The 16,514-nt window shown below is 41.4% G+C and overlaps 1 protein-coding gene across 2 annotated transcripts in view; it reads left to right on the forward strand.

Annotated features, from left to right (window-relative positions):
- Window positions 1-16,514, forward strand: part of PLEKHA8 (pleckstrin homology domain containing A8) — a 69,765-nt gene that overhangs the window by 14,463 nt on the left and 38,788 nt on the right. For both annotated transcript variants that reach the window (XM_033194045.1, XM_033194046.1), the window contains exons 2-6: window positions 9,482-9,598; window positions 10,605-10,760; window positions 12,240-12,364; window positions 13,643-13,801; window positions 14,830-14,870. In XM_033194045.1, the coding sequence (XP_033049936.1) occupies window positions 9,482-9,598; window positions 10,605-10,760; window positions 12,240-12,364; window positions 13,643-13,801; window positions 14,830-14,870 (598 nt within the window). The remainder of the gene's footprint in view (window positions 1-9,481; window positions 9,599-10,604; window positions 10,761-12,239; window positions 12,365-13,642; window positions 13,802-14,829; window positions 14,871-16,514) is intronic.

Below are 16,514 nucleotides of genomic sequence, written 5' to 3' on the forward strand. Positions count from 1 at the left end.
TGGCCAGTGATGACGAACATTTTTTCATGTGCCTGTTGGCTGTATGAATGTCTTCTTTTGACAAGTGTCTGTTCATATCCTTTGCCCACTTTTTGATGGGGTTGTTTTTTTCTTGTAAATTTGTTTGAGTTCTTTGTAGGTTCTGGATATTAGCCCTTTGTCAGATGAGTAGATTGCAAAAATTTTCTCCCATTCTGTAGGTTGCCTGTTCACTCTGATGGTAGTTTCTTTTGCTGTGCAGAAGCTCTTTAGTTTAATTAGATCCCATTTGTCAATTTTGGCTTTTGTTGCCATTGCTTTTGGTGTTTTAGACATGAAGTCCTTACCCATGCCTATGTCCTGAATAGTATTACCTAGGTTTTCTTCTAGGGTTTTTATGGTATTATGTCTAACATTTAAGTCTCTAATCCATCTTGAATTAATTTTTGTGTAAGGAGTAAGGAAAGGATCCAGTTTCAGCTTTCTGCTTATGGCTAGCCAATTTTCCCAGCACCATTTATTAAATAGGGAATCCTTTCCCCATTTCTTGTTTTTGTCAGGTTTGTGAAAGATCAGATGGCTGTAGATGTGTGGTATTATTTCTGAGGGCTCTATTCTGTTCCATTGGTCTATATCTTTGTTTTGGTACCAGTGCCATGCTGTTTTGGTTACTGTAGCCTTGTAGTTATAGTTTGAAGTCAGGTAGCGTGATGCCTCCAGCTTTGTTCTTTTGGCTTAGGATTGTCTTGGCAATGTGGGCTCTTTTTTGGTTCCATATGAACTTTAAAGCAGTTTTTTCAAATTCTGTGAAGAAAGTCATTGGTAGTTGGCTGGGCGCGGTGGCTCAAGCCTGTAATCCCAGCACTTTGGGAGGCCGAGGCGGGCGGATCACGAGGTCAGGAGATCGAGACCATCTTGGCTAACATGGTGAAACCCCGTCTCTACTAAAAATACAAAAAATTAGCCGGGCGTGGTGGCGGGCGCCTGTAGTCCCAGCTACTCGGAGGCTGAGGCGGGAGAATGGCGTGAACCCGGGAGGCGGAGCTTGCAGTGAGCCGAGATTGTGCCACTGTGCTCCAGCCTGGGCGACACAGCCAGACTCCGTCTAAAAAAAAAAAAAAAAGAAAGTCATTGGTAGCTTGATGGGGATGGCATTGAATCTGTAAATTACCTTGGGCAGTATGGCCATTTTGATGATATTGATTCTTCCTATCCATGAGCATGGTATGTTCTTCCATTTGTTTGTGTCCTCTTTTGTTTCACTGAGCAATGGTTTGTAGTTCTCCTTGAAGAGGTCCTTTACATCCCTTGTAAGTTGGATTCCTAGGTATTTTATTCTCTTTGAAGCAATTGTGAATGGAAGTTCATTCCTGATTTGGCTCTCTGGTTGTCTGTTACTGGTGTATAAGAATGCTTGTGATTTTTGCACATTAATTGTGTATCCTGAGACTTTGCTGAAGTTGCTTATCATTTTAAGGAGATTTAGGGCTGAGATGATAGGGTTTTCTAAATATACAATCATGTCATCTGCAAACAGGGACAATTTGGCTTCTTCTTTTCCTAACTGAATACCCTTTATTTCTTTCTCTTGCCTGATTGCCTTAGCCAGAACTTTCAACACTATGTTGAATAGGAGCGGTGAGAGAGAGCATCCCTGTCTTGTGCCAGTTTTCAAAGGGAATGCTTCCAGTTTTTGCCCATTCAGTATGATATTGGCTGTGGGTTTGTCATAAATAGCTCTTATTATTTTGAGATACGTTCCATCAATACCGAATTTATTGAGCGTTTTTAGCATGAAGGGCTGTTGAATTTTGTCAAAGGCCTTTTCTGCATCTGTTGAGATAATCATGTGGTTTTTGTGTTTGGTTCTGTTTATATGCTGGGTTACGTTTATTGATTTGCGAATGTTGAACCAGCCTTGCATCCCAGGGATGAAGCCCACTTGATCATGGTGGATAAGCAGTTTGATGTGCTGCTGGATTCGGTTTGGCAGTATTTTATTGAGGATTTTTGCATCGATGTTCATTAGGGATATTGGTTTAAAATTCTCTTTTTTTGTTGTGTCTCTGCCAGGTTTTGGTATTGGAATAGTTTCAGAAGGAATGGTACCAGCTCCTCCTTGTACCTCTGGTAGAATTTGACTGTAAATCTGTCTGGTCCTGGACTTTTTTTGGTTGGTAGGCTATTAATTATTGCCTCAATTTCAGAGCCAGCTATTGGTCTATTCAGGGATTCAACTTCTTCCTGGTTTAGTCTTGGGAGAGTGTAAGTGTCCAGGAAATTATCCATTTCTTCTAGGTTTTTTATTTGCGTAGAGGTGTTTATAGTATTCTCTGATGGTAGTTTGTATTTCTGTGGGGTTGGTGGTGATATCTCCTTTATCATTTTTTATTGCGTCTATTTGATTCTTCTCTCTTTTCTTCTTTATTAGTCTTGCTAGTGGTCTATCAATTTTGTTGATCTTTTCAAAGAACCAGCTCCTGGATTCATTGATTTTTTTGGAGGGTTTTTTGTGTCTCTATCTCCTTCAGTTCTGCTCTGATCTTAGTTATTTCTTGCCTTCTGCTAGCTTTTGAATGTGTTTGCTCTTGCTTCTCTAGTTCTTTTAATTGTGATGTGAGGGTGTCAATTTTAGATCTTTCCTGCTTTCTCTTATGGACATGTAGTGCTATAAATTTCCCTCTGCACACTGCTTTGAATGTGTCCCAGAGATTCTGGTATGTTGTGTCTTTGTTCTCATTGGTTTCAAAGAACATCTTTATTTCTGCCTTCATTTCATTATGTACCCAGGTTGTTCAGTTTCCATGTAGTTGAGCAGTTTTGATTGAGTTTCTTAGTCCTGAGTTCTAGTTTGATTACACTGTGGTCTGAGAGACAGTTTGTTATAATTTCTGTCCTTTTACATTTGCTGAGGAGTACTTTACTTCCAATTATGTGGTCAATTTTGGAATAAGTGTGATGTGGTGCTGAGAAGAATGTATATTCTGTTGATTTGGGGTGGAGAGTTCTGCAGATGTCTATTAGGTCCGCTTGGTGCAGAGTTGAGTTCAATTCCTGGATATCCTTGTTAACTTTCTGTCTCGTTGATCTGTCTAATGTTGACAGTGGGGTGTTGAAGTCTCCCATTATTATTGTGTGGGAGTCTAAGTCTCTTTGTAAGTCTCTAAGGACTTGCTTTATGAATCTGGGTGCTCCTGTATTGGGTGCATATATATTTAGGATAGTTAGCTCTTCCTGTTGAATTGACCCCTTTACCATTATGTAATGGCCTTCTTTGTCTCTTTTGATCTTTGATGGTTTAAAGTCTGTTTTATCAGAAACTAGGATTGCAACCCCTGCTTTTTTTTGTTCTCCATTTGCTTGGTAGATCTTCCTCCATCCCTTTATTTTGAGCCCATGCGTGTTTCTGCACGTGAGATGGGTCTCCTGAATACAGCAAACTGATGGGTCTTGACTCTATCCAATTTGCCAGTCTGAGTCTGTTTTTTTTTTTTTTTTTTGAGACAGAGTCTTGCTCAGTCGCCCAGTCTGGAGTGCAGTGGCGCGATCTCGGCTCACTGCAAGCTCTGCCTCCCGGGTTCCCACCATTCTCCTGCCTCAGCCTCCCAAGTAGCTGGGACTACAGGCGCCTGCCACCACGCCCGGCTAATTTTTTGCATTTTTAGTAGAGACGGGGTTTCACCGTGTTAGCCAGGATGGTCTTGATCTCCTAACCTCGTGATCTGCCTGCCTTGGCCTCCCAAAGTGCTGGGTTAATATTGTTATGTGTGAACTTGATCCTGTCATTGTGATATTAGCTGGTTATTTTTCTCGTTAGTTGATGCAGTTTTTTCCTAGCATAGATGGTCTTTACATTTTGACATGTTTTTGCAATGGCTGGTATCAGTTGTTCCTTTCCATGTTTAGGGCTTCCTTCAGGAGCTCTTGTAGGGCAGGCCTGGTGGTGACAAAATCTCTAAGCATTTGCTTGTCTATAAAGTATTTTATTTCTCCTTCACTTATGAAACTTAGTTTGGCTGGATATGAAATTCTGGGTTGAAAATTCTTTTCTTTAAAAATGTTGAATATTGGCCCCCACTCTCTTCTGGCTTGGAGAGTTTCTGCTGAGAGATCTGCTGTTAGTCTGATGGGCTTCCCTTTGTGGGTAACTCGACCTTTCTCTCTGGCTGCCCTTAACGTTTTTTCCTTCATTTCAACTTTGGTGAATCTGACATTTATGAGTCTTGGAGTTGCTCTTCTCGAGGAGTATCTTTGTGGCGTTCTCTGTATTTCCTGAATTTGAATGTTGGCCTGCCTTACTAGGTTGGGGAAGTTCTCCTGGATGATATCCTGCAGAGTGTTTTCCAAGTTGGTTCCATTTTCCCCCTCACTTTCAGGCACACCGATCAGATGTAGATTTGGTCTTTTCACATTATCCCATATTTCTTGGAGGCTTTGTTCATTTCTTTTTCCTCTTTTTTCTCTAGACTTCTCTTCTCGCTTCGTTTCGTTCATTTGATCTAAATCATTGATGCTCTTCCAGTGGATCAAGTTGGTTACTGAAGCTTGTGCATTTGTCACATATTTCTCGTGTCATGGTTTTTATCTCTGTCAGTTTGTTTATGGCCTTCTCTGCATTGATTATTCTAGTTATCCATTCTTCCATTCTTTTTTCAAGATTTTTAGTTTCTTTGTGCTGGTTACGTAGTTCCTCCTTTAGCCCTGAGAAGTTTGATCGACTGAAGCCTTCTTCTCTCTACTCGTCAAAGTCATTCTCCGTCCAGCTTTGATCCGTTGCTGGCGATGAGCTGCGTTCCTTTGGAGGGGGAGATGCACTCTGATGTTTTGAATTTCCAGCTTTTCTGCCTTGCTTTTTTTCCATCTTTGTGGTTTTATCTGCCTGTGGTCTTTGATGACAGTGACGAACTGATGGGGTTTTGGTGTGGGTGTCCTTTCTGTTTGTTAGTTTTCCTTCTAACAGTCTGGACCCTCAGCTGTAGGTCTGTTGGAGATTGCTTGAGGTCCACTCCTGACCCTGTTTGCCTGGGTATCAGCAGCGGAGGCTGCAGAAGATAGAATATTGCTGAACAGCGAGTGTTGCTGTCTGATTCTTGCTCTGTAAGCTTCGTCTCAGGGGTGTACCCAGCCATGTGAGGTGTGAGGTGTCGGTCTGCACCTAGTGGGGGATGTCTCCCAGTTAGGCTACTCAGGGGTCAGGGACCCACTTGAGCTGGCAGTCTGTCCGTTCTCAGATCTCAGTCTCCGTGCTGGGAGATCCTCTGCTCTCTTCAAAGCTATCAGACGGTAATTTACCTCTGCTGAGGTTTCTGCTGCTTTTTGTTTAGCTGTGCCCTGTCCCCTGAGATGGAGTCTACAGAGACAGGCAGGCCCCCTTGAGCCGCGGTGGGCTCCACCAAGTTCAAGCTTCCCTGCGGCTTTGTTTACCTACTTAAGCCTCAGCAATGGCAGGTGCCCCTCCCCCAGCCTCGCTGCTGCCTTGCAGTTAGATCTCAGACTGCTATGCTAGCAATGAGGGAGGCTCCATGGGCGTGGGACCCTCCTGGCCAGGTGTGGGATATAATCTCCTGGTGTGCCATTTGCTAAGACCCTTGTTAAAGCGCAGTATTAGTGTGGGAGTTACCCGATTTTCCAGGTGTCGTGTATCTCAGTTTCCCTTGGCTAGGAAAAGGGATTCCCTTCCCCCTTGCGCTTCCCAGGTGAGGCAATGGCTCACCCTGCTTCAGCTCTCGCTGGTCGGGCTGCACCGGCTGACCAGCACCAATTGTCCGGCACGCCCCAGTGAGATGAACCCAGTACCTCCGTTGAAAATGCAGAAATCACCCATCCTCTGTGTCGCTCGCACTGGGAGCTGGAGGCTGGAGCTGCTCCTATTCAGCCATCTTGCTCCGGGATTGGGGTCTTTTTTCACATTTCAACAACCGTGAAATCAAGAAGCATCTTAGAACCTGTGCTATGTCATTGTTTAGTTGGTAGAATTTTTTTCTTTCTTGTGTCATGTAAAATAATGGTGTGTCTTAAAATCGATGATGTTATGGTTTATTCTGGTTGGATCTGGAAGGATGTTGTGGAGGCAATTAACATTTGAATGAATAGACCTAATAAAGTAGATTGCCCTTCCTAATGTGGGTGAGCCTTATCCAATCAGTTAAAGACTTGAAGAGAACTAAAAGACTGAGTAAGAGAGAATTCCTACTGTGACTGCCTTGAGCTGAGACATTGGCCTTTTCTAGCTTTCATTGGTTCTTCTTGGGTGTTGAGCCTGCTAGCATGGAACTTAACCATGAGCTCTCCTAGCTTGCTGATTGCAGATCTTGGGACTTCTCAGTCTCTAGTCACATGAGCCAGTTACTTACAGTTTCATTACATGCACACATACCCACCCACACATCCTTATAATATCTTTACACACACACCCTAACACCCTACTGGTTCTTTTTCTTTGGATAACAGTGACAAATACAGATGGGTCCTAAATTTGATAAAATACAGTAATTGAGGCTGTTCTAAATGCTTTCCACACAAAAGTTATGGTGGATTTCGGGAGTGTTCACACCAGCCAGCATCATGGGAGTTGAGCTGTTCACACCAGCCGCCGTCATGGGAGTGAAAAGATGTTGTTGTTCTATACCAGGACAGCTTTCTGGGAGTGGGGAGCCAAGGTTTGGGAGCTTTCGTGCCTTAAGGGGCAGTATAGAAAGATAGAGTTTTCTTCCCAGCTCTGTTGTGTACTTCCTTTGTGACCCTAATTAGGTCACTTAATTTACCTGGGATTGGTTTCCTTATCTATAAAATATGCTGGTTGGACTGTGTGATTTCAAAGACCTCTTCCTTTTCTCAGGCTCTCAGAAATTGACTCTTCTGTTTCAGTGAGGGGAGGTGGCCTAGGATGTAAATAAACACTTTTGCAAAGGGCTGAAACGTCACCAATAATGTCTGACTCCTGGAGCACTGATTCTCTGCCCAACAAGATACAGTCTGAAGATTAATTTGGTTTTTCAGGTTATAATGTTTGTACAGGAGTGGTGACCTTCACAGTTGAATTTTTGTCGAATTTGAAGCCAAGGTCTAGAAGCATCACGTTTTTTGTTTGTTTGTTTGTTTATGACAAGGTCTCACTCTCACTCAGGTTGGAGTGCAGTAGCACAGTCATGGCTCACTACAGCCTCGACCTTCCAGGCTCAAGCAGTCCTCCCACCTCAACCTCCTGCTGGGGCCACAGGTGTATGCCACCACACTTGGCTAATTTTTGTATTTTTATTAGAGATGAGTTTCGCCATTGTTGCCCAGGCTGGTCTGGAATTCCTGGCTTTAAGTGATCCACCCACCTTGGCCTCCCACAGTATTAATATTATAGCTGTGAGCCACCATGCCCTGCCAGCATCACCTTCTGAAATAAAAATTTACGAGTTCATCCCAAGAAGTTTGCCAGCCAAGAATTGATTTGTGCTAGCGTAGAGATAAGGCCTAAGGGTTCCTGACCCGCAATAAAGGGTCTAGGTCTCTGGGAAAGAAATCCTTTATATAAAATGTAATAAGAAGAGCAAAAGCCATAGTTTAAGACAAGATTACTTATCTTTGGTGAGAAGATAAGTTCAGATATTATGGGAGAGTAGATGCTGAGAATTAGTGTTTATTTAGTTTTATTTAAAGAAGTAAGAGACATGGTACCTGGGAGGCCTGAGTATTGCGCTTTCTGGAAAAGCAGACCCTGATTAAGTAAATGATGAGCGAAATACCTTGCCTCCTTACCCAACTCCTTCATATAGATTTAGTGCTGACTATTCAGGCTTCTGGTTACACTGTAGTTCCTTGTTCCATAATCTTGGGCTGGGAGTGCTCCAGGAAGTGCAGTAGCCTCCTATTAAAACGTAATAAAGTGATACCATTGGTGTCCTACCCACTTGGTTTGTGTGAATCAAACCCCAAGGGCCCATCAGATGTCTGTAGCTGAGCAGCCCGTGGGGCTCTGCCTTCTCTCTGGCTTCCTCAGCCATGGCAGTCCCACGAGAGAAATGTATCCCTAGAGGGCTATGGCATTTCAGAGAAAGAAAAGAACTGCATCTGACTGAGGAGGCCTGAGAAGATAAGGTTTACGCAGAGATAGTCAGGGATGATTTTTTTTTTTTTTGAGACGGAGTCTCAAAAAAGATCTCTGCTCACTGCAACTTTCGCCTCCTGGGGTTCAAGAGATTCTCCTGCTTCAGCCTCCCAAATAGCTGGGATTACAGGCACTTGCTGCCACACCCAGCAAATTTTTGTATTTTTAGTAGAGATGGAGTTTCACCATGTTGGCCAGGATGGTCTCCATCTCCTTGTGATCCGCCCACCTTGACCTCCCAAAGTATTGGGATTACAGGTGTGAGCCACTGCGCCTGGCTTGGATGATTTTATGAAGAGATCCAATTGGAGCAAAAGTTCAGAGACAGAAATACAGCAAATAAGTGGTTTGACTAGAATATAGGGTGTGTGAGAGGACTAGATAAGATGCATATTTCTACTACATATGGTTTGTCCCCTGAAATTCTCCAATGTTGAAGTGAGTGTAGTTAAGCCTTGAATGTTTTAAGATTACCTCATTTCAATGGATCAATACTAAATAGTAAGTCAAACAATGTTACCTTTTCCTAAGGGTCATAGGATTCTAGACAGGCTTCTTAGTTGGTACTCTGTATGACATTTGTTGAAAGGACCTTGTCATCTTTGTTGCCTTATTTCTAAGTTTTGGATAATTTTTCTTAGAAGAGAGGAAGGCAAGCGTGTGATAACAGTAATGTTCAGGACATCCTAATTATTCGTCTTAGAAAAAGTAAAAATCACAGACTACTGGTACTATATTAGGAAAGAAACAGAATACAAATCTTTTATTTTTGTAAATCCTATTACCTAGAGAGTCATCAGTGTACTTGTTGCTTATCCTTCCAGACTTCTGTAATCGTGTGACTAAAAAATACATACCTCTGGCTGGGCGCGGTGGCTCATGCCTGTAATCCCAGCACTTTGGGAGGCAGAGGCGGGTGGATCACAAGGTCAGGAGATCGAGACCATCCTGGCTAACACAGTGAAACCCCGTCTCTACTAAAAATGCAAAAAATTAGCCGGGCGTGGCAGCGGGCGCCTGTAGTCCCAGCTACTTGGGAGGCTTAAGCAGGAGTATGGTGTAAACCCGGGAGGCGGAGCGTGCAGTAAGCCAAGATCGTGCCACTGCACTCCAGCCTGAGCGACTGAGCTAGACTCCATCTCAAAAAAAAAAAAAAAAAAAAATATATATATATATATACACACACACACACACACACACACCTCTTTGGGCATTTTTAATTTTATAAAAATGGGATAAAACATACAGGTCTCTCTAACTTAATTCTTTCTCTTAGAGTAACCCTGGCAATGTAAAGCTCCTTGGAGCTAACCCAGTATCCTGTGTTAGGCTCTATTTCTGTATCTTGGGAGGTACTTCATACACAGGCAGTAATTGCAATGATGCTCTTGCTTTTGTTTTCAGGTTGGCAGCCTCGATGGTTCCTTCTCTGTGGGGGAATATTATCCTATTATGATTCTCCTGAAGATGCCTGGAAAGGTTGCAAAGGGAGCATACAAATGGCAGTCTGTGAAATTCAAGGTGAGGAATCAAGCAACTTGCGAGTTTTATTTTTCTTTCTGTTTTCCCTCAAAAACAAAAAAGCCCCTGGCCCCTGCATACCTTTCTCTGCTGCTTCCATAGTACAGACCAAGGGACATAGTGTTATGTGTCAAAAGAAAGCCTTGCAAATAAAACCCAAAACTGTTGCCAACTTTTATAAGGAGATTGGCTAAGAGGTGGTCAAAATAAATGAGAGCAACGTGCTTCACTATTCAACTAGCACTCATTCCTTAGTGACCTGCTCACCTGGGACCAGTGGCTGTTAGCAAAACTTGAAGTCTTTACTGCAGCATGAAACACTTTTGTGTTTAAATCAGGATGGACACACACACACCCTCCACCAAAACAAAACAAGCAAAAACCTAACAGACTTTCTTTAGTCTTTACTTCTTGTTTTTGTCTTGAGACATGCTGAGAAGGTGTGGCTCAGAAGAAAAACATATTAAATGGGAATTTAGATAGTGGATGTGGGTGAAAGAGTTTGGTTTGCTTGTTTCTTCTCCAAAGGCCTCTGAGAAAATTCTCACACTTTTGGTCTGACTTGTCAAGGGAAGTAGAAGATGGAAAAGATTGTATTTTTGATTGTTTCCCAATAAATCCAAGGAGGTAAAAAACACACCCTTGTTTCTTGGCCTCAGAGCAGCCTACTTAACACACACACCCACTGAAAGAGAGGTTCCTTCTCTATTCCGATAAGGGATCAGTTTAACTGAAAAGTTAAATTGGGTGATTCTTGTTTGGGCCAAAGTCTTGGTGATGCCTTGGGGGCAATTGCAAGGTTTTCCCTCTTGATTAACAGAGATGTCTAAGATGAGATAAGTAAACAGAACTTTGTGTCAATTAGGAGAGGTAATGAGGACTGGCATCCTCTTTGGGAAGAAGCCTTCAATGACTGCCATCAGTTAAGCTGAAGAAGTTGGGTGGGGTGGAGGCTACCCAGACAGGGCTCTTCTAGGTCTCTGATCTGTCTTTGTCTTGTTCCCAGTTCATTCTGTAGATAATACACGCATGGACCTGATAATCCCTGGGGAGCAGTATTTCTACCTGAAGGCCAGAAGTGTGGCTGAAAGACAGCGGTGGCTGGTGGCCCTGGGATCAGCCAAGGCTTGCCTGACTGACAGTAGGACCCAGAAGGAGAAAGGCAAGTATTGATTGTCCTTTGCTGTGGAAACCTTGGGAATCACCCACTGGCATCTCTGATTTCCCTTGTTTGTTATCTTGCTTCTGACCACCTAGCCAGCTTTTTGTATCATGCAAATGATACGTATCTTAGTATAATGTAAGCCAGGGTCTATATCTAACTCTTCTTTCTTGGCATAGCATAGTGCAAAGAGTGCAGGCTTTGGAGCCAAACACAGCTGGGTACACATGATGGCTTTGCAGTTTATTGACTGTATAACCTTGGCATCGGTCAGTTAACCTTTCTTACTCTTAATTTCTTCATCTTTTAAAAAGAGGTAATAGATCCTACCTCAGGAGGATTACCATGAGGATTAGTGATGATAAAATGGTTGAGTATCCAGTCTGTTGCCAAACTTGACCTTTGATGAAGAGTAGTTGAGCCGGATAAGCCTTGGATCAGGGTGTTTTCTGTAGCAACACCCTGCCCCTCCTTACTTTTTTTCTGGGGTAGGATGGATGCTTAATTGTCAGGTTCCTGTTGCTTAATGCTCATTCACTGGACATCGTTAAGTTCTCCAGAGAACCGTGGCCCGGCTTTCTCTTTGGACTGGGGCAAGAATACCAGGGCTTACTGCCTGGGTCCTAGTTGCTACCTTCCCTGCCCCATGGCCCTAAATGTACCCTGAAGAGATGAGCTGGGGTGGGGTGAAATGGGAAAAAGTGTTCCAGGGAACATCTATCATGACAGGTGTGGCAGTTGTGCTTAACTCTTTATGTAGATTCATAAATTGGCCTCTTCATTGGTGGTTTTAATGCTAAATTGGGAGCAAATTCTAGAAGCTGTTGGCTTTGACTCAGAGCAGATGGTAATGTGTGTGCAGTTTTTTTTTTCATGAAGAAGGAAACAGAAAAGTAGTAACAATTGTAAATGAGCCCTCGATGCCAGGATGAGTGGAGAGCATTGCTAATAATAATGGCGGGGTGCCATTAGTCTTGACAAGGCAGCATACTAAACCAGTCCTCAGCTGAAATTATGAACGGTGTTCTTAGTGGTAATTGGATGCTACAGAATGTTTTTCCCAGGTAAGAGTAGAGCACTGCATTAGTAGATAAACAGCTATGACCCCATTTTATAGATAGGAAAAACTCTCTGGCAGAACTGAGGCCAAAACTCTGAACCCCTTAGCTCTGCTGCCAGTTTTGACAGGAGTGGGTCAGACAGTATATTGTCTCGTTCTTTGTATACTGGTGATTATTTGGTATGTTGACTTAATATATAATGTATACTACTTTAAAAGACTGGAGATCTACTTTTTCTGTTTTTTCTTGTTCTTATGTCTTCACCTGTCACATTTGCAACCATACTTTAAAGATTTGTCTTTGGGCATATGTTCTGTGTGGTATCCTAACTAGTAAGGAGTCCACTTCTGCGTAGTATCCTAACTAGTAGATCAGTTGTTTGTTCTGGTTACTGAATTATCATCATTTTGTTATTTAGAGTTTGCTGAAAACACTGAAAACTTGAAAACCAAAATGTCAGAACTAAGACTCTACTGTGACCTCCTTGTTCAGCAAGTGGATAAAACAAAAGAAGTGACCACAACTGGTGTGTCCAATTCTGAGGTAAAATATTATTTCTTATTATTATTAATATACATGAATAATATAAAAGAAGTGACTACCAGTATAGCCAATTCTGAGGTAAAATATTATTTTATTAATATTACTGATATACATGAAAAGCACCAGACATTCCTTCAGGTGGTGTTTACTCTCACCTAATTTTATGACTGTCTTAGAATTTACTATTTTAAAGAGGAAAAAAGTAACAAAATTAAACAAAGAGAAGCAATATGTACGTTTCATCTTATGCAAGTGTATAGCTTTCCTTCCTGGAATGAATTGGGGATTAATTAATTGATAATATTTGGAACCTTTAACTTTAGTACGATCATATTAAAATATGTTTCTCTCCAGTTTCATACTGTTTTGTTTATTACAGCCTTGCGGAGCCATTTCTATAGCAGTGGCTATTAAGATGCCAACTTAGTGTCTTTCATTGATGTGCGTCTATGAAACTAACAGTATTTTGTTTTACCTTTGTAACTGTGTTTTGGAATAGACTAGTGCTTTCAAAGATGGAGACACAGCTTTTTTTCTCTTCGTTGTCAGCAAGGATTGTGATTTTTAGTATATATTAACACAGTCATTATTCACTTATTTTAAAACATATATTAAAAGATTTCTCTGGTGTTAAGCTATGTATAGAATGGCTCACATTAACCAGGGTCTCTGCTCTACTTTCAAAGAAGTTTCGATCTGACAAACAATGCATCTACAGATTATAATGAAAGATTTTCATTTATTTTCTTAGGTAGTAGAAGAACACTACACTACTGGTAGTACGTGTGTTTTGAGTTTTTCTAAAAAAGGTGATTTAATCCACTTGCATTCACTTCCTTTTGGGTGCTCTTACTCATTCAGCAGCTGCCTAATATGTATGAGATAGGCTGTGAGGGGAATGGGAGGGAAGATGAAGGATACCAAAAAAAGCATTTCAGTCCTGCTCTTGGGAAGTTTATAGTCTAGAGCAGTGATTCTCAAGGAGGGATACTTTCGGTTGTCGTGACTGAGGGAGTTAAAATTAATTCTACGTAAATTGAACTACTTTACTACCTAAGGCTTTCAGCAGCTCCCTCATTGCTTGTAGGTTAAAGTCAAATAGTGCTGATAGTTACTTGATTAATAGATAGATTGGGCTTTTCTTCTATAACTGATGTACATATTTCAGCAGGTGGATACATTATTATTATTTTGTGGACAACCTCTAAGGGCATTCTACAATTGGGCTTTTTCTTTTTTGGCAAGGTAAAGGAGTCTTCCACTCTGGTTTTTTCGTAGGAGGGAATTGATGTGGGAACTTTGCTGAAATCCACCTGTAATACTTTTCTGAAGACCTTGGAAGAATGCATGCAGATCGCAAATGCAGCCTTCACCTCTGAGCTGCTCTACCGCACTCCACCAGGATCACCGCAGCTGGCCATGCTCAAGTCCAGCAAGGTAAAAGTCCAGCTCAGTTTGGCTGCAACAAGGCATCATGAAAAGTTTCAAAGTTTATAGTGAGTTATGTTCTCTATTACCCTTTAGTGACTTATAAAGACAGTTTTTTAATGGACTTTGCTTTATGTCCTTTTTTATATCTGTCCTCAGCACCCCATATCCAGTCAGTTATTTGTGGCAGTTTTACCACCTAAGCATGTTTCTAATGTAGCCTCTTTCCAACCCCTTGTCCAGTGAGTCTTGCCTAAAGTTGTGACAGTCTTCTAACTATTAATAGTTGCTTTCAGCCTGACCCTTCCAGTCAACCATATTTCTATTAATGCAGTATAAATTGAACCACTTAACCTAAGCCTTTCAGTGGCTCCCTCATTGCCTATAGGTTGAAGTCAAAACTTCTTAACCCCTTCCCACATTACCAGCTCTTTCTCTGTCATTACCTAGCTTGAACATATTCATTGCTTGTGTTAATAGTTCCTCCCACACCTTTGTGCCATTTTCCAGTGCCGGGAGTGCTCTTCACTTCTCTTTCCTGGATTAGCTCATACTCATCCTCAAAGACTTAGTCTCTTCTTACCCGAATCCCTAAATTGGGCTAAAAGCCTCTCTTATACATACTTCTATTTTATTTGTATTCCTTGTTTTGTACTGAAATGATATTTAGGGCAGGAACCCCATAATGTCTACCTTTATACCTCTAGTATTTGATATAATACTTGTGTCATAGTTTGCTACTTATTAATGTTTAATGAGCATAACTGAAATTACAAAGAAAGCTAATCACTGAGTTTGACTGTGATAATTTTTGTCTGTCAAAAGATCATCTTCCTTTTACTTAGAAATGTATTTGTATAAATAAGGACTAGGTGGAATCGATGACTCCCTTTTGGGAAGACCTAAAATTGTTTCTGTTTAGTGGGGCTAGTGTATATTATGGTCATATGGTCGTATTTACCATTTTGTATGTAATAAGATCCTAAATATGTTCTGTTCAAAGTTTAACATGTGAACTTTCTTTGCTTCTTTTAAAGATGAAACATCCTATTATACCAATTCATAATTCTTTGGAAAGGTACAGTAGCTTTTTTTCTTCTTGCTAAAAATTAAAAAAAATAAGGATATTTTTATTCCTTGTTTAAACAAAGATACTTTGATCATGTAATGGTTTTTCTCAGGATTTGAAATAATATGGAAGTAAACATATCTGACTTTCCTCTTTTGAGGGAGCCTGAATCAACCCAGAGCAGACCTTTTATTTAGCACTAATAGGGAATATGTTGGCATTTTCCCTAAGATGGATCTCACCCATCACATTTAGTAACTTTTAATCTCTCTAGGGTGTACTGAAGGTTGAAACTTCTCTTGTAGAGGAAACTTCTCTCTGAGCTTTGTTTTAAGTGTGCTTTTATCTAGAAATGATAGTAGTGCTATTTTGTTGTGTTTAAAAATAAAAATCTTAGGTAGCATTGCAGGTTGAAAAATAACCTATCAAAATCTAAACTATTTCTGTTCCCCTAAATGCTCCTTCAATTTTTAAGGTGATTTAACCCATGAAAGTGGGTTAAATTACTGTAGCCTCAACATCCCGGGCCCAAGCAATCCCACTTCAGCCTCCCAAGTAGCTGGGACTACAGGTGCATGCCACCATGCCTGGCTAATTTTTGTATTTTTTTGTAGAGACAGGGTTTCACCATGTTGCCCAGGCTGGTCTCGAACCCCTGAGCTCAAGCGATCCACCTGCCTTGGTCTCCCCAAGTGTTGGTATTACAGGCCTGAGCCACTGTGCCTGGCCTCAAATTATTTAATAGTTCGTCTCTTTATATACTATTGCTTACTTCTTTATTACAAGGATTGTTCCCAATTTAGTTATTTCCAGTTTTCTCCTATTCTAAATATTCTTACTAGGAGCATATTTGTAGGATTTTTGTTGTTGTTGAGGTCTTTGCCTCTATATGCTCCTACATTTTTAATTACTAGGTTGAAATACGGTATTTTTTTTTTTTTTTTTAAGAAAATAGCAAATACTTTTCCTGGAGTTACTATGTAGCTTGGACCCCTCTTCCTTATTTTTATTAGAAGAAAATATTTTAGGCTAGGTATAATCACCTAATTATAATAATAAGATATTGTGATTGTTCCTTTAACCGATAGAATTAGCTGTTCTACGTGCATGTTAATTGGCTTTTTCTGTTACCCTAATGTGCTGACGTTTCCCTCTGGATGTGCTGTGATCCTCCTGGGTTTTTTCTCTCAGACATGCTTTATAAGGAGTACTCTCCCTGGCCGGGCATGGTGGCTCACGCCTATAATTCCAGCGCTTTGGGAGGCCGAGGGAGGTCAGGCGTTCAAGACCAGCCTGGCCAACCTGGTGAAACCCTGTCTCTACTAAAAATACAAAAAATTAACTGGGCGTGGTGGCGGGCGCCTGTAATCCCAGCTACTCAGGAGGCTGAGGCAGGAGAATCACTTGAACCCGGAAGCCAGAGGTTGCAGTGAGCCAAGATCACACCATTGCACTCCAGCCTGGGCGACAGAGCGAGACTCCATCTCAAAATAAAATAAAATAAAATAAGATAAGATAAGATAAAGTTACTGGCCGGGCAAGCACAGAGAAATGGCCAGTGGTGTAGAGAGAGAGAAGAAGACCCCCAGGGAGAAGTTGAGGAAAGTAAAGTGTACAAAGTGGCACCTGGAGAAAGCTGATTGAAAACCAAAG

This window comes from Trachypithecus francoisi, unplaced genomic scaffold, assembly GCF_009764315.1.
Source record: "Trachypithecus francoisi isolate TF-2019V2 unplaced genomic scaffold, Tfra_2.0 Lachesis_group4, whole genome shotgun sequence".
Lineage (NCBI taxonomy): Eukaryota > Metazoa > Chordata > Mammalia > Primates > Cercopithecidae > Trachypithecus > Trachypithecus francoisi.